Source organism: Rhincodon typus, chromosome 10, assembly GCF_021869965.1.
Source record: "Rhincodon typus isolate 14 chromosome 10, sRhiTyp1.1, whole genome shotgun sequence".
Lineage (NCBI taxonomy): Eukaryota > Metazoa > Chordata > Chondrichthyes > Orectolobiformes > Rhincodontidae > Rhincodon > Rhincodon typus.
The window spans coordinates 20,000,916-20,019,622 of NC_063341.1; the positions used below are offsets into that span (position 1 = coordinate 20,000,916).

At 40.6% G+C, this 18,707-nt stretch overlaps 1 protein-coding gene across 1 annotated transcript in view; it reads right to left on the reverse strand.

Moving 5' to 3' along the window:
- The window catches only part of LOC109927772 (adhesion G-protein coupled receptor D2-like), a 259,955-nt gene extending 242,690 nt beyond the window's left edge, over positions 1 to 17,265 (reverse strand). The window contains exons 1-5 of the mRNA XM_048601531.1: positions 17,025 to 17,265; positions 16,898 to 16,925; positions 16,561 to 16,794; positions 4,676 to 5,317; positions 2,450 to 2,644 (exon numbers count right to left, since the gene is read on the reverse strand). Of these exons, the coding sequence (XP_048457488.1) occupies positions 2,450 to 2,644; positions 4,676 to 5,317; positions 16,561 to 16,794; positions 16,898 to 16,925; positions 17,025 to 17,063 (1,138 nt within the window). The 5' untranslated portion in view covers positions 17,064 to 17,265. The remainder of the gene's footprint in view (positions 1 to 2,449; positions 2,645 to 4,675; positions 5,318 to 16,560; positions 16,795 to 16,897; positions 16,926 to 17,024) is intronic.
- Positions 17,266 to 18,707: the final 1,442 nt, after the last annotated feature.

Genomic DNA, 18,707 nt, shown 5'->3' on the forward strand with positions numbered 1-18,707 from the left:
GCACTGTAAATATAACTTTCATTTAATGTAACAGCAACTTTAATATGTTTGCAACATAGTGAAAATAATCCAAGAATGAATTAAATTCCTGTCCACAAAAGTTTGTTTCTGCTCCAGCCTCTTCTAACATAAAATTGCTGGCTCTATAGCAATTCATTTCCACACCTCCCAGTAAGTCAGTCTATTTTGCTAAGAAACCCTGATATTGCAACTATTTTATCATTTTCATTTCTCAGACTGCTACAAGATTTTCTGCTTCTATCCCCACTTTGTCGAAAAACAACACTCAGTCATGACACTCCTTGTGCAGTGTTATGATCAATTGACGAGAAGCTATGAAAGCTTCATTATCTTAGACTTTCCTGAATGGTTCCCAAGCTAAATGCTCCTCAAGAGGAACATCAAAAGCACATGTCCACAGAAGAATCATCTAGCACTATAGAAGTTAATCTCCAAGACAGCACTCAATAACTTGTTGTTGTGTCAGTAAATTATCTTTGTCCAACCCAAGTGATAAATGCAAGCCAGAAAGTTTCCTCCAAGACTTCATCCTGGAAAACTACAAGTCTAGAATAGGAACAGAAATCAATTTATGCAGCTCAGTCTATCAGAATTACAGATCTCCTTCTGCAGCTTCAACTGATGTCCCAAATACATAGAAACCGGAAAGCCACAGCACACGGGCAAAATGCAGTGACTAAAAGCTGACAATGTTGGACCAATGTTTTTATTCTTCACTATAAAATGTACAGTCCATCAGGAACATGACTCAACAATTTGGAGTAATCGCAATCTTGTGAATGAAGCAAGTTTCTCACTACGCAGCTCAAAATTAGAGAAGCAACCCTTGAAATTTTAGAAATTTCATAATGTATATTACAATGTTGGAAGCTAGTGAAATATCAGATCAGCTACTAAATTAGTTGTTTCTACAGAGAAGGCAAACACTGGATCCTGATGCACGTTCTATCCTTATTTGCTTGGGCACAGGCCCTGGCACCAGGGGCCTTCTGATATAATAAGGTTTTAGAGTAGATTTGTAGCTCGGGTTATGGATGTTGTAGTTGGTTGGTTCACCGAGGTGGTTTGTTCTTTTTCCGCAGACGTTTCATTATCCTGCTGGGTAATATCATCAGTGCAGCCTCTGATGAACCGCTGATGCGTTTTCCACGAACATCAATTGGCTGCAAAAAAGACACGACCAATACTCTCACATCTCTATTCACAAGGATAAGGAAAACCACCAATTCGACTGGGAAAACACCGGGACAAGCAAAGCAGAGACAAGCACAGGAGTTCCTAGAAGTCTGGTACTCCACGAAGAAAGCCATCAACAAACACATAGAGCTCGACCCCATATCCACTCCACTGCAAAGAAAAACCGTAAGTGAGGTAATCCAGCTCAACGGACTCCAGAGTTCAAATAACAGGCAGGAAAACACAACAGCACTTCATCGGAGATTGCACCGATGATGTTACCCAGCAGGGTAATGAAACGTCTACAGAAAAACAACGAACCAGCTCGGCAAGCCAACCAACCACAACTTCTGATATTTGCCTAGGTGGCCATTCTTGAAATGCGAGTCTTAAAAATGGACAGGAATTTATTATTTGATTCCAGAGGAGTACTTAAATCTAAAACAACACTGCTCAACAAAGGTCTAATTTTACACATGTGCAGCAGGACACACTGGGCAGTCAGGGACAGGAGCTCTGGGCGATTTTAATTTCTGAACCGAAGAATGCTGAGGCCCATTGTAGCACTCCAACTCTTCAACAGAGGTCAGCTTTTGCTCAAGTGTTTTCTCTCAAGTGCAGCAAAGTTTATTTCAATGTATGCTGTCAAATATTTATAAAACAGCACTGTCTGTCGATTGGACCATGGCTCATTCTTATTCTAGCTGGTCTCTTTCCCAAGTCTCACAGGCTCCTGCTGAGTCCTGTTTATGCCACATGTAATCATTTCAGCATTTGCTACTGCAGTAAAAGGACTTGTGTGGGGAAATGACTGTCTAGGGAAACTCTGGTGTGATGGAAAGAGAAAGAAGGGAAAACCCAGCGTGGGAACACAATGAACACGGCAAGAGAAGAGAATGGTGCCAGCATGTGGTTAGAAAAAGAAAAGAGTAGAGTGTCACAGATTTTGACTGGCCTCTATTCATAACTATTGTGTGCTTTATTACCATTCAATAGAAATAAACATGAAAATGTTCTGTATGTTTTCGTATCTGCTTTTAATTTTATACAACCCACTGATTCTCCTGTTGACTAAAGCAATAGTGCCACATAATCTATGCAATGTCTCATCTTGCCACTCAACCAGCAAATAATAATCAAGGCGATCATATGTAAAGAAACAAGCAAATGAATATATTTACAGAGACATTTTTGGTGAGGATCACTCACAGCAATGTGCATTTAAAGTTTAATATTAAAAATGTAAATTTACCTTTGTCATATCGACAGAGTGCTTCTTTCTGTTTTGAGCAGATTTCTGATTTCCATGCTCCAGTTAATGGGTCAAAGGCTACACATTCTCCTTTATTAACTGGGTGACTGACATCTGACGAGATGTTGTGAAAATGGGGCAAAGTTCCATCCACCCACAAAATGTCAAATGGTTCAGTGGGTTGGAATCCATCACCTACATTGGGGATAAAAAGTCTTCAGCCACATTAAATCACTGTCACAAATCCTCGCATCATCAAATGACACAGAAATTGCCACTTATGTGGAGATAAACGATGGAACAAAACTACTGCTAACTTGCTCACAAACTGGCTTTTCTGACTGTACTCTGTACATGTCCGTGCTGGAGAGATCCTGCTCACAACGGATTCCATTGTGTCTAAGTAGAAAACAATGGGAAGGCATGAGGTCTCAGATCCCTCCCTCATCTCTAGCTGGAATCATTTTGGATTTCTGCTTTTCAGTATTTGCACAAAAGACACGAACAATCAAAAATACAAAATTAACATCTGCGATCCGATGTCCCCAACCACTATTTTCTTATCATGAAATGTACTCTTCCATTCCGGAGAACAAACTTTCTTTGGAATGAAAGCACTGATAGATAAAAGTAGTTTTTTCATAGTATCTACATGCCTGTGCAGTGGTTTAATTCCTGATTATGCTTTTTCTTACCACTGGGGAGCAGTCCTCTCCATTATTTCAGCTCTACTGATACCTCCATGGAGCTTAACACAACTGCAAGAATTTAAATGATGAAAATGTAGAAAACTGTTACATTATTTGAAAACCATTTTTGTCCTCAAATAATATCTATTCGCACACCTTCAAACACTGGCAATTTCACTTTGACTTTAAAGGCAAAAAAGCTCATTTAAAAAAAAATTCAAAGATTTACTGCATTCACTTCAGTAGGAGTTTTTGGAGTTTTAAAAATCATATTATCTCTAACAGCTCTGATCACATTCACATCCAGCAATTTTTCAGATTAATTCATATAATTTCAATGAATGCGGATATATTCCAAGTGCACCATTGGGTTTTGTGGTGCAATGGTAGTGTCCCTACCTGTGGACTGGAAGGCCTGCGTTCAAGTCCTACCTTCTCCTGGGGTGTGTCATAACATATCTGAACAGGTCATACAGCTTGGAAACAGACTCTTTGGTCCAACAAGTCCATGCTGGCAGTTCATTCCACATATGAACCACCCACAGCGTGAAAAAGTTGCCCCTCAGGACCCTTTTAAATCTTTCTCTTCTCACCTTAAAATTATGCCTTCTAGTTTTGAACGTCCTCATCCTAGGAAAAAGACCCTTGCTTTTCACCTAATATGTGGTCCTCATGTTTTTATAAACGTCTATATGGTCATCTTTAGATTCTTTAGCCAATTACAGATGTCATTTGATTATAAACCTCTATAAGGTCATTCCTCAACCTCCCAAGCTCCAGTTAAACAAAAGTCCCAGTGTTTCCAGGCTATTTTTACATCTCAAACCCTCCATTCCCAGCAACATCCTCGTATATCTTTTCTGAACGTTCTCCAGCTTAATAATATCCTTCTTACAACAGGACGACCAGAACTGTGCGCACCAAAGTCCTGTACAACCTCAACATGACATCCCAATTCCTATACGCAAAGATCTCAGCAATGAAGGCAAGCGTGCTAAATGTCTTCTTAACCACCCCGTCTACCTGTGACACAACTTTCAAAGAACTATGTACCTGAATCCCTGGGCCTCTCTGTTTGACAACATTAGCCAGGGCCCTACCTTTAATTGTATATGTCGTGTCCTTGTTTGCATTACCGAAATGTAATACCTCACATTTATCCAAATTAAACTCCATCTGCCACTCCTTTAAAAGTGCACCGTGGCTTTGGTTGTCTGTCCGTTCCCAATAATTCGATGACTCTTCAGGAATGCTTTCTAATTCTGTAGTCACTTTTAAAACTCCTTCATTAAATGAGGGAAAGCTAATTAAGTAATAGAGTTCAGAGATACCAGCTCGGAGCAGCTAGCCTGCCCATTGGAATTAACCCATTAACTTCCTACAGTGAAACGCTTTACGACTGTTTAAGCCCCAGAAAACCTAAATTCCATCACTTTTACTGTATACGAATGCACCAAACAACCTCTCTCATACAACACTGCCTTTAAAAAAAAATGCAGTCCCTCAAGTAAAGAAACAGCCTTTTTGGATTAATTACCTTTACACTGTGAAAATCCTTCGTGGACCTGCACCGACGTTTCAATTTCAAAGGTGGAAATGTTCCATTGGAAAAATAATCCCAGCGGAATAACCAAACAATCTTCTACTAAAGATCGAATCTCGTCAGCGTTCAAAACACGATCCCAGATGTGGAGCTGGGTAATATTCCCGACGAAAGATTCGTCCTTCTTAAATGATCCACCAAACGTGTCTTGCTCTTGGCCGATGATGAAAACGCCGCCCGCTCCGATGTTATCTGAAATGTGAAGCTGCTCTCCGGATGAAATAACAGACCCATCTGCTGCAATGGCCCAGCCCCCGCCCTGGCGGGTCCACCTCACACACAGATGATGCCACCGACCATTATTGTCCACTGCCTGTGAGTAAGGACTGTGAACACCGTGGACAAGCAGCGCAAGCTGAATCTGCTGGCCGCGGACAATGTTAGCACGGAGCTGGAACTCATTGATAAATGAAGGGATCGAATAGGAGAAGACAGTGGAAACTCCCACGTAAGTTGAATCGAACTGCACCTGAGCGCAAACGGTGACCGAATGCAGCTCAGAGAACTGCTTGAGAAGCTTGGCATATTTGGTGTCAGTTCTGCCAGAAAATGTCAGAATGTGTGATCCAAAAGTACCTAAACAGATGAAGATAAATAATGACCGTGCTGTGATATTTTACTCACTGCCAATGCGTCTTCTGCAAACATTTTTTCCATTTTCTAGGTTTACCTCGAATAAAAGTGAATTGAAACAGCAGTAATCTTTTTCAGAGGATGTCAGATTAAATTCATTTATACTTCACGTGTTGTAAGCCAAACTGCTTTTTGTCACAAGTTGAACTGACTTAAAATTCTCCCTTATCCAAAGACATGTACTTACTTTTTTGTGAAGTTCTCTTTGAAGTACTTACTGTACAACAATGATACCCACAGGCACGCAGTATTCTGATCAAGAAATAATGTCATAAGAATCAGTGGAAAATAATTGGTTTTAAATGGCTAATAACAGGAAGTACAATTTAAAGAGAGGGGAATTAATCTTAAATTAAATGACCCAAGATCAATATTTTACAGTGTATTGAAATAAATGGCTTTCTGTAAAGATTTTTTTCATTCTTATGTAAACTGGTGACCTTATCATAAGGGAGCACAATCGAGTAACTTATAACAGGATTTTAAAATACAACACTTATATTGACAAGGATTCATGCAGAATCAAATACTATCAAGCTCATATTAATTACATTATGTAGCAAGTTCTATACACATATTTGATAAAAGCTCTGTCCATCCCAGATTTTTTTTAGAGGAAACTTGATCTTCAAAACTCATGAATGGGCACTTTATGTTCTCACGTTACAAAGCCCTATAAATTATTGATAAACAATCTGAATTGCTTCAACTAAACAGGTTAGCATCCTCAAAAGAACAGCACACGCATGTATGGAGTTAAAGAAAGCTAAGGGTTTGTTTTGAACTTCACTGGCCTTTACTTACATGACAAGGCAGATTCTACCTCACTTACAATTTCAACTCAAGAGGAGTCATAATTCCTTTCACATATAAAAACATACAAACGTAGACTGGGTACAGCAGAGAAAGAGGCCATTCAACTTGTCCATGCTGGGTCTCTGCGAGAGCAACTCAATTAGTCCCATTCACCACCTCTTTCCATAGTCATGCAAAGTATTTCCCTTCAGGGGTTTAATCAATTCTGTATCTGAAGCCACTACATCTTCAGGCAGTGCATTCCTGATCTAACCATGCGCTAGCTTGTAAAATTCTTCTTCATGTTGCCATTGCTTCTTTTGACTTTCATCTTGAATCAGTACACCCCCGTTCTTCACTCTTGCACCAACAGGAATTGTTCATCCCAAAAATCTGTTCAACCTCATCATGATTTTGAACAACTATCAAAATTTCAGTTCAACCTTCTCTTCCCTAAAGGAGATCACCTGCTGTTCCAACCTTTCCACAAAACTGAAGTGCCTCATCCTTGCAAATGTCCTCATTTCAGCGCCCTTTATAAAGTTTTCACATTTTTTGTAAAGTATGGTGCTTCATTGACAAGGAAAAACTGAAAACCTATTTCTAGAATCCATCAGAAATGCTACTCCACAGCCAGCAAGGAGAACATGATGAAACTAATTCAGAATAACTAGCCATCTTCCTTTCAGTTTACTCCAATATGTCTTTTTCTTTTGACCTTACTTAAATGTGGACTAGCGTATTTTCATAATACACAACAAGAACTTGAAACTTAAAAATTTGAATGAGCAAGCGCACATCCTTTCACATCATTAAATCCTTATCAAGTACCTGGCATTGCCATCATCAAAGGAAAGGTAAAACATTTTGTAGTGCAGGGGGTAAAAGTAAATTAATAGTTGTGTTCTACATTAGATTAGTTTTAATTCGTAGTGTTTCAGACAGAGATAGAGACGGAAGTAGCTACATTTTCCCTGAAAGCTGCCACCCAGGTGGATAGAGTTGTTAAGAAGGCATATGGTAATAGAGGGATTGAGTTGAAAAGCCGTGAAGTTATGCTCCAGCTATACAAAACCCTGGTTCGTCCGCAGCTGGAGTATTGTGTCCAGTTCTGGTCGTCTCATTACAGGAAAGATGTGGAAGCATTGGAAAAAGTGCAGAGGAGATTTACCAGGATGTTGCCTGGAATGGAGGGAAGGTCTTACGAGGAAAGGTTGAGAGTGCGAAGGCTTTTCTCTTTAGAACGATGAAGGATGAGAGGTGACTTGATAGAGGTGTACAAAATGATCAGAGGTATAGATAGAGTGGACAGCCAGAGACTTTTTTGTACGGTGGAGGTAGCTATTACGAGGGGGCATAGTTTTGAAGTGAGTGGAGGTAGATATAGGGGAGACGTCAGAGGGATGTTCTTTACTCAGAGAGTGGTAGGGGCGTGGGATGCATTGCCGTAGAGGGTAATGGAGTCAGCCTCATTAGGGGCATTTAAGTGGCTATTAGATAGGCATATGGATGATAGTATAAAGTAGGGGTGGATGTTAGATAGACCTTAGGTTTAGGGTAAAAGTTCGGCACAACATCGTGGGCCGAAGGGCCTGTACTGTGCTGTACTGTTCTATGTTCTATGTACATTTTGTTAAATGTGTTCTTTAAATTCAAATTTAATCACAAAACTTATTACACTTTTTGGTCTTTATTACTCAAGACCCTGTATCAAATGTACACTGGACTCTCTACACATCGATTGTAATCATGCACTGTATCTTAAACACAGTCTGTATAGTCTTGAAGTACTACCCTGCTCTGTAATCTTCTGTATTGCCTCTATGTTGTAACGTAATAAGGTCATATGCAACTTTTACCATTTGTTTAAAAAAAAGCAAACCCTTACAAATACCAATGGCCACTAGTTAAAAACGTCCCCAGCAGATGGCCTGTAGAAACAAATAATCACTGATAAGGTCTTTGATTTAATGAGGAACTCTCATGAATTAAGTAAATATGAGACATTGAGCTCAGGATGTCACTTATAATGACATTACAGCATAAATCATTCTTTCCTGAACTATTGAATAAAGAAGATATTTTAAAATGTCATATTATCCTAGTGAGAAATGATAAAAAGAACAGAAACAACACATAATCAAGAAGAATCTTATGAACACTTACATGTTAGGGAACTAATCAGGAAAGAGTAGGAATGATATTACCAGAAGGTGACTTTACTTTTAAAAGAAACCAGTCTGGAATTGAGAACATGCACAAGTTTAGACAAGCAGAGATTGACCTGAACAGTTTCTACACTTTTCAGTCCCTTGAGCTCGGTTTGAGTTCAGGATGTCTCTGATCCTGCCCAGGGTGTGGTGAGTAGTCAGGGTTCTTAGTGATACAGTATGCACAAAGAAAACAGAAGGTGAAATGTGCAAAGAATACTGTAAAAACTCAGGAAGTCTGGCAGCATCTATGGAGGAAGAAACAGAGTTAAGGTTGAGCCTGGTTTGATTCTTCTTCAAAACATTCTGAATAAAAGCAGAGCTCTGCTTTTAATAGACAAAATGTAAACTTGTCAACATAACATAGGAAGAAACATTGGAAATTGAGATCCAGTATTCCTTTGTGAATAAACTGAGTCTATTGCCTTATTAAATACCCATTCTTTTGTACTGGTTTGACAAACTTAATAAATTCTGTGAAACTTGTAATACCATACTTGCACCTGGGATAGGCAGGACTAAGCAGGACTAGTATACTTTAGATTGGCTGTCTCAACTCAGTCTGCAGTTATAGCTGGCTTACGGCTTACAATTAAAAGTGAAGAAAACCCCAAAATCTTACAAAATTGGCACCCGAAGCTGGGACAAGATTAGTGCATAAACGAAGTGAGCTGAAACAAGTTCCAATGGTGTGGGAGCTATTGAGTGGAGCATGATGTTTAGTTCTTGCAGAGAAAAGGCTGAAAGAGAGGACGGCAGATTAAACTGACCCAATGGAGTCTTTCGAAAGCACACGTAATGTTGCATGAAGCTAATGGGATGAAATGTCTTTGAAGATATTCCAAGTAACAAGGGACAGTAAAGCCTCCTGCAGAGGTGCAACATAGTTTGTTTTGTAGTAGTCTTTCTGGCTGAGAACGGATGGATGAGAAAACGGGTTAGTGTTTGTAAATTTCCAGGAAAAGCTGGAGACATTGAATTTGTAGTTTAGTGTTCTGTTTGAGGATGTTTTTCTATGTATTCAGAGTAGGGTATATCAAAGAATTAAAAGCTGCATGTTGTGTTTAAGCTGACTAGGTTTGCAACTGTAGGTTTTTTTTTGTGTGTACAGAGTGAGGGACAGAGAAATGAAGTAAATGTTAAAGATGGTAGTTAAAGTTGGATGCAATCCACAGCGAGTTTGCTCCATGTCCAAAAGAATAGCAAAAATCTTGTGAGAGAGTTTGCTAAGTTTCTATTGTGTGTTTTATTGGAGTGTTCTGTTTAATTTTGTGTAAGCCATTATTCATTGTGTCACTGACAGAGGAATGATATAATGGCTGCTGAGGTGTTTAAATAAAGTAGATCTTCCAAGAATGAGAGACAAAAATAAGAGGCCAGGCAAGGGTTGGTGGGGGGTGGTCAGACAGTAGTGACACTCAATACAATGTTTCTTTTATTCATTCATGGGATGTGGGCATTGCTGGCTAAGCCAACAGTTATTGTCCATCCCTTATAGCCCCTGAGGAGGTGGTGGTTCACTACTTTCCTGAACCACTGCAGTCCATTTGAGGCCAGGTGCAGGCATGGACGGGATCAGAAAGACTGATATTCTGAACTTGTTACCTCTTTATTTGTCTAATTTATTCCTATGACATATAATGCTGGACTAATTATTTCTTTACTTTTCTTTTTTTGTTGTTTCCTAAGAATTTGATCTTAATCATCTGAACCTAGGTACCTTTGTACCTGAGACGGCGCTGTAATGCAGCAACTATGAACCTTTCACTGTACTTATTTGAGTATATGTGACAATAAAGCTAATTCAATTCTGTTTGGTGCAGGTAAACTACAATGCTGTTAGGAAATGTCTCATAACTGGGTAGACAGGTCCAAGACGGATGGTGATGTGCCTGATATTCCGCTCCTCATCCCCATGAGGACAAGATCTTCAAAGTGGCTGGAGAGGACAGAAATCACTCATGTGGGGTTGCCCAGAACTCCATATCAAGGCAGCCCAGTAAGCTTCATTGTGCTGTGTTGTGCTGCTGGCCGTTTCCATGAGTGAACCAATAAAGATGCTCAAACATCTACTCCTATTGCACAACTCTCCTTCCTTATGCAGCCAAACACTTGCCACCCCACAGGGGCTAGCCCCTCAGCCCAACACCACCTCCTCCTCCTCGGAGGAAGAAGCCACAGATCCCTCAGACAATATACTGTCTTCTTCAGCTCCCTCCACTAGCTCAGAGACTTTCACCTCAATGAGATTAGACTCAGGAGCACAATCTGGTGAGTACCTCACTGACACATCTTCACAGCGGGTCAAGGAAGAAAAACGCCAGTTCACTGGCACTCAGAGGACTGATGGACACAGTCGGCAATAGTGGAGTGATTAAAATTGGAGTTATGAATGGTTGAGTGTTTTAAGTGTACCACTAATCTTTAAAATTTGTTTGCATTTTTCACTTCCTGTGTGTACCATCTTCTATTGATTTATATTGAAAATAGTGTGCCATATGTTTGGCAGATCATTTGTGGGACATTAGAAAAGGGGCTTTAGATATGGGAAGTTATTTGCAGCATGAAATAGTGCATTCCGTACAATTCCTTTTGAGAGTTTACTTTTCTAATTCGTATCTTGTACCTTCTCCTTCATTTCCAATACTGTTCCATCTCCACCAAGATCATTTTTATCAACCTGACTACTAAACATACATATTAGATTCAGTTACATTGTATCCTGCACAATAAACTATTAAGCATAACCTTCATGCTTATGCTTAAGCGTAAAAAAGTCATGAAATGAAGGTCATCTAATCAAAGAGATAGCAAGAACTGCAGACGCTTGAGTCAGAGATAACAAAGTGTGGAGCTGGAAGAACACAGCAGGCCAGGCAGCATCAGAGGAACAGGAAAGCTGGCGTTGCCGTTCGGGACCCCTCTTCAGAAGGGTCCCGACCCGAAACGTTGGCTTTCCTGTTCCTCCGATGCTGCCTGGCCTGCTGTGTTCCTCCAGCTCCACACTTCGTCATCTATTTAAAGTTGTGTTTCAAAGCAAGAAGTAAAATTGGCCACTGCAAACTGCACGTTAAAGCTGAGCTACAAAAAAATTGTTGGTTCCCTTACAGCTGTTTGGAAATTGTCCTACTTCAATAATCTTATTGCCTAAGGAATGACAATTTCCTGACTGCGTTGCCCAATCACGCATTGTTTCATAAATTTTAATTTAATGGTGATCACAGCACACTTCAAACTTAATTCTTTTTGGGAGAGAATATAATGATTTATGCCAAGTATGAGATGAGCAAGAACTCAACTATAACAGTACTATGGATTATTTAAAAGAAAACTATCCAGCATTAAAATTTTTGTTGAAATTTTTTTCTTGTTTCATTCAACCAGTAAAATTGTTTCACGTGCACATCAAGGTGCATTTACCAAATTATGGGCACCTTCTAGAATGCCACCTGTAACTGCTCATTACACAGAAATATTGAAGAACTGAGAAGATGATGGTGGAATCTCCTAGATAAGGAAGATGAAGGGGATAATTAAAACAAGTGGTCAAAATGAAGGAGTTAATAAGGTGAAACTGTTTCCACTGGCAGGAGGGTCAGAAACTACAGGGACACACACTTCACAGAATTAGCAAAAGATCTAGGAGAAAAATGCATAGTAACTGTTTAGGATGATCTAGAATGCACTTCCATAAATGGTAGCAGAAGCAATTGGATAGATGCCTGAAAGAAAATGTTTGTCGGACAATAAAGGAAGAGTCGGAGAGTGGAACAAATTGCCTTGATCTTTATGAACATCTGAAATAGGAACAGGAGTAGACCATTTAACCACTTGAGCTATCTTCTGTTTCAAATTCCACATCCCTATCTATCCCTAATAACTACTGATTCCTACGCCTAACAAGAATCTATCCATCGCTGGTATAAGAATATTCAGTGACACCACGTCCACCACCTTCTGAGGCAGAGCTCCAAAGTTGCTCAAGCCCTAAAGAGAAAAAAAAATCTCCTCATCTCTGTCCTGAAAATTCACTTTGTGGGATATGATTGTCACTGGCTGGACCAATATTTACTGCTGTCCCTAGCTGCCCTTCAGAAAGTGATGGTGGGCTGACTTCTTGAACTGTTTCAGGTCACTCTGCCATTAGAGAGGAATTTCCATGATTTTGATCAATGAAACTAAAGGAAGAAACAAGAAGAGACATCACTTCCACATCCACCTTGTAAAGACCATTTTAGATGTTATACACAAGAATTCCAACAATGATTTCCCTTTGACAAAACTGTACTGATTCTTCTCGATTGCATCTAGGTTTTTCTAAGTACTCAGCTATGATGACTTTAACGATTGATTCTAACACTTGCCCCACAACAGATATCAAGCTATGGCTTCCTGTCTCCCCCCTCGCCTTTAATAAATGGTTTATATTTGCTACTTTCCAGTCCAATGGAATTTCTCCGGAATCGAGGGATTTTGGAAAATGTACACCATTGGACCAACTACCTCATTATGAAATTCTTTGGTGACTCTAGGGTGAAGTCCATCTGAATCTCAAGACTTGTCAGTCCATAGCTCCATCAGTTTACTTAGTACCAGCTCCCTCATGATTGTAATTTCACTATGTTCCTCTATCTCATCAACCTCCTGATTTACAACTATTAATGGAATGCTTTTTGTCTTCTCTTTAGTGAATGCAAAAGCAAAAGTTTGTTCATTTCATCTGTCATTTCCTTATTCTCTACTATTAACTCTGTGTTCTCACTGTCTAGAGGACCAAAATTCCCTCAAATAAACTAAAGAACTGCGGATGATGAAGGTTTGAAGCAAAAACAGAAATTGCTAGAGAAGCTCAGCAGGTCTGGCAGCATCTGTGCAGAGAGAAACAGAATTAATGTTTCAAGTCCAGTGACCCTTCTTCAGAAATGGTTGACTCTGGTTAAATGGAAATGTTAATTCTGTTTCTCTCTGCACAGATGCTGCCAGACTTGGTGAGTTTCTCCAGCAACTTTTTAATGCCCTCACTCTACTTACTGTTTTTCTCCTTTTAAATGCCTGTAGAAACTCTTGCTCTCTATTTTGACATTCCTAGCTAGCTTTCTCTCAGATTCTAACTTCTCGCTTCAGATTGACCGAGAAGTCATTCTCTGCTGTTTTTTATATTCTGACCAATCATCTGAACTGCCACTATGAAAGGGCTGACACAGGCATGACAGACCAAACGGCCTCCTTCTCTGTTCAACTTGATAAACAAATATCAATGTTACAAACACACCTTGGCACTCATCTCAGCCATTTTTGATTGCAAACACAAAATCCAAACAGCTTAACTCTGAAATGTGTAGAATCAAATGATCATACCTAACTTTATTTGACAACATTCTTGTTAAAAGTTTTGAGACACAGATGCAGTGGTAGTCATCCACCAGCTGGAGAACCCCCTATGTTTTCTCTAGGAGACCCAATGCAATGACATGGTCAACGGGCGCTTTCCTGGCCAGCACTGGGCCTCCTGTCAGATTAACAGTCCAGTCAGGCAAAAGTACTGTGGCAGGCTTCCATTGTCAGCAATGTCACCAGGAGCTCCATGTCTGATCACTGGACCCTACAGTCAGGCAAGGAGGCCAGAACTGGGATTCACCAGGACGTTTGGAGAGAGCTGGGGGAGAAGCAGTCTGTTTGCAAGTGCCCAGGGGTGGCTTTCATTGACACCAGTTTCTGATGCTAGTTTGCTTGAAGGAGCAAGGGAACAGACCCCCACCCACCCATCAACCAACCAACCAACCTACCAACCAAACCCCACAAAAGCCACCTCCAGTAAGCCACTGGCAAACCCAACAGGGTGTGCTGGGCAGACTTTGGGAGACAAGGAGACTGATGTTAAGTCATGATAATGAGCCATCATTAAATTCCAGTGGGCCTCTGGATAACTGGCCCTATGTAACTCATTAACATTCACTAAAATCTTGTGAAGCTAAGAAAGAGGCAGAAATTCTGTGCATCATTTTACAAGAAAGAGTGGAGCAAGGCAAAGCAAAGCAACCCCAAACATTTCCACGTGTCAGCACCAGAGGGGCTAGAGGGAAACCACTAGATGTGTTGTACTTGGACTTCCAGAAGGTGTTCAACAAGGTACCTCACAAAAGTTAAGTCATAAGATAAGAGGCCATAATGTTGGAGGTAGGGTATTGACAGGGGAAGAGACAGCAAGTGGGGATAAGGAGTTACTTTTCAGCTTGATGACCTGTGACCTGTGAGGTTCCACAGGAATCAGTGCTGGGATCATAAATGTTTACAATATACAGTCATTCCTCCATATCTATGAGCATTCCATTTCTGAGAACCCCCAGGAATGCTAAAATTTGCAAGTGCAGAACTTGTTTAAAAGTAGGTTAAAAATAGGTAAAAAAAATCATGGATATGCGAGTTTAGCCTGTGGATGTTGAATTTTATTGTCACTTATTTTTTGGCATGAATAGGCAAATTCGTGATTTGTGATTTTATGGATACAGAGGATTTACTGTATATTAATGACTTGGCAGAAGGAAGTGAATGTACTGTAGCCAAATTTTCAGAAGACATAAAAGTAGGTGGAAAGGCAGTTTGCAAGAGGGATACAAGTGGGGATAAGGAAAGAGATATTGTTAGGTTAAGTAAGTTGCTAACAAGTTGGCAAATGGACTACAAGGTAGAAAAATGTGAAGATGTTCATTTGCAAGGGACAGCAAAAGAATAGCTTATTTAAACAGAGAAAAACTGCAGAGGGCTGCAACATAAGGGGACTTGGGGTTACTTATGCATGAAACACAGAAAGCTAGTACACAGGTGCAGCAGGTAATCAGGAAGGCTCATGGAATGTTGGCCCTTACGTCAAGGGTTTGGAGTATAAGAGTAGGGCAATCTTATTGCAACCGTACAAGGTGCTGGAGTGAGCAGCTTTAGTCTCCTTATTTAAGGAAAGATATTATTTCATTCGAGGCAGTTCAAAGAAGGTTCACTAGTATGAACACCAGTAAGGAGGGATTGTCTTGCGAGCAAAGGCTAAACAGGTTGGGACCCTACTCACTGAAGTTTAGAAGAATGAGGGTGATCTCATTGAAACATAAAGGATTCTTAAGAGGCTTGACAGGGTAACTGCTGAAAGCATGCTTCCACTCATGGGAGAGTCTAGGTCAAGGCGGCATAGTCTCAGCCTTAAAGGATGGCAGTTTAAGAGTGAGATGAGGCAAAATTTCTTGTCTCAAAGGGTTGAGAGTCTTTCAAACTCCTTGCCACAGAGTGCTATGGGGCAGGGTTCTTGTGTATATTTAAGACTGAGATAGACAGCCTTGTGAAGTATGGGGAAAAGGCAGAAAAGTAGACATAAGGATTATTGGATCAGTCATGATCCTGCTGAATGGGGGGGGGGGGGTCAGTCTCAAGGAGTCAAACAGCCTCTTCTCATTCCTATTTCTTCTGCTCTTGTGTCCCGTTATGCCACTGGCAAACTCAACAGGGTGTGCTTAGTAGACTTTGGGAACCAAGGAGATTGATGTTAAGTCATGATAATGAGCCATCACATTACAAGAAAGATTGGAGCAAGAGGATTTGCTGTAGCCATACAAAGCCTAATCATAATCTTTAATTAATCAAAAATCAGCATTAAACACTTCTTTTTCTAGTCAACTACTCTACATTTTAACAACTCCATGGAAAATCTTTTTCAAACTCTAGGCTTGATTAAAGTTTTTTTAACCTGAATCCAGCATTCCTTCTCTCTGTTTACAATCTATATTAAATCTATACAATCTATACTAAACAATTAATCTACTTTTACATCATCTCAGCTTCCTGGTATTATCAACACCTAAATCAAGACAAGCCTAAATCGTTTATCAACAATTTCTGCAATACGTATTGCTCCAAAACGCTAGGTGTTATCCCAACTTAAAGACCATACATAAATGCAAGATGCTTACTTAAAAAATAACAGCAGATCGCTTGGAAATTGGCAGGATTCAACCTGACTAAATTTTTACCAAATCTACTAAGGTTAAAATCTACTGCATTTTATTACGTGATATTCAAAAGGAATTAAAATGTTGATTCGGACAATTATATCTTATAAAGTCATAGGATCCTGTATGAATTGGGAAGCGGTCTTAAGAAAAAAATGGTAAAGTGAAACGGATTATTAGGACTCACCAGGGCCGCCCTCCTTTATTTTAGCACCAATCCATAAGGCTTTCGTCACCCTCATCGAATGCACGAAGCTGGTCAATTTCTGGTTATCTTCAGCTGTCCCGATGGCGGCCAGAAATCCAAATCTCTGGCGGCACCACCTCTCTGCTCCGGCCCAGGGCAGCTCCTCGGGCACATAGTCATAATAGTGATCCCAGTAAAGGAAACACCTCTTGTCCTGTAATGACAGCGATGATTCTGAAAGGAAGGGGAGAGTGGGACGGGGACACAACACGCGTTTGTTATCAACTGTTAACTAGTCCGTTTCAAACGTTGGATTGAGATGTTGAAATAAACTGACCTGGTAGCATACCACCGACACAGAAAAACTGTGGATAAAAACAGAAACAGATAAAAAATGACAGCTGGAATTTGAAAGAATAGCAATCCTGATATGTACCAAATCTATAAAAATCGTTTACACTTACCAGAAACTCCAAGAATGGAAGTATCACTCCGAAATGCATACTCCTGTGGGGAGGTCTAGGGTTTTAAAAGAACTAAGTCGAAACTGTTTCCTTGTGATCAACCGAGTTCAACATAGAATGGGGACTGTGGCGCTTTAAAAAGCTGAAGCGATGAACATCAGCTCGGAATCCCATTGTATCCCCAGACCTTTGGCATCGACGAATAGGCAATTAATTTCCCATTTATCTGCTGTGTCGTACAGGACCATGCAACGCACTGTGGAAATGTTTCTAGCGAAATGGACCTATCCTGTCGTTAGTTAGCGCCTGCAAACGCAGACACTAAGGAACAAGCGAAGGTTTTGCATCCACAACACTTGCAAAGTTACACCAAAGGAAAGGAATCTATTTGGTATTCGCTTATTACATTCCAACTTGACTGACTGTGTCATTGGAGGAAAGTAACGACTTAAAGTCATCAGCAAACGCATTTATTGTAAACTCCGACCTAATAAAAAAAAAGCCCTGAATAAACACATTACCAGAGGGCACAATGAAAGCTAATCTTTGAGCCATTCCAAAGTTGGCATGAATTTAAAAAAAAGAGTCGTGCAAAGAGTGATTTGGTACCGGGCCGCCCCTCTCCTACCCAGTTGCCGCGAGTAATACCGATCCCCAAGCCAGAAGGAAGCCCGGGTGATTGGGCATTTCCTTGGCAGTGAGCTGCCGCTCTCGATCTCTGTCCCCTGTCTGGTTCTCCGCTCGCTTCCCTGTCACTGGTTCACATCTCTTTACGAATGCTGCTTTTCACTTTCAAGCCGAACACTCTGGCAACAGAACCGCAAGAACTGGGACGCGGCGGCATGTGCCATTTACAAACTTCTCTCCCAGGCGTTAATCTAACGTGACTCCATACTTGGGGTCATGGGGTCCCCGTCCGCTTCAAGAGCCCTTCCAGGGAATAATTCCATCAGGTAATAAAAGCACTATATATCCAGGCCGTATGAGAGGCTATGCAGGTAGTACTACTGTAGATTGACAGGGACAGGAACCTATCAAGAGCACATACAGGAGAGTGAAAGAGACCCGTTACTTTTGAACAGCATGTTACATGTACAGTAGTTAGTTATTTGGCCAGGAATAGGAGCAGGCCGTGTGATCCATTGATGCCACGATCCCTAACAAAAACAAAAGATACCGAGAATATTTAACAAGAGTGGGTGGGAGTGGAGAGAGAAAAAGTAGGTAACGTTTCAAATCAACGACCCTTCTTAGCAAGAATCGGGGGATGTAGCAGTTTTCAAATCAAGTAAAGAAGAAAGTAGACAGAGAAGGAAGGGGGGTGATGAGCGAGGGAAATGTAATGGGGCAAGAAACAAGAGCTGAAACTGATAGCAGCAGTGACTCGCTGAAACAGCAATGGGAGCAGTGGCTAAAAGCTGGAACAGTTCAACTCGATGCTGAGGGTGGAAGACTGTGTGGACTGTGTCCTTGTTTGTGCCACGCCCTGAGCTTCCTTTGAATAAGTGTTGGTTGTGGAAAGAGAGGTCAGCATGGGAGCGGGGCGAGAAGTTCAAAAAGACTGATGTGGAAGTTGGCATCATCAGAACAGACGTAAAGGAGATGAAGAAACAGGGAGGATGGAAGAGAGGCCTCAGAAGAAGAAGGTCACGTGGAGTGTAATAGATGTGACAGTGGCAGATA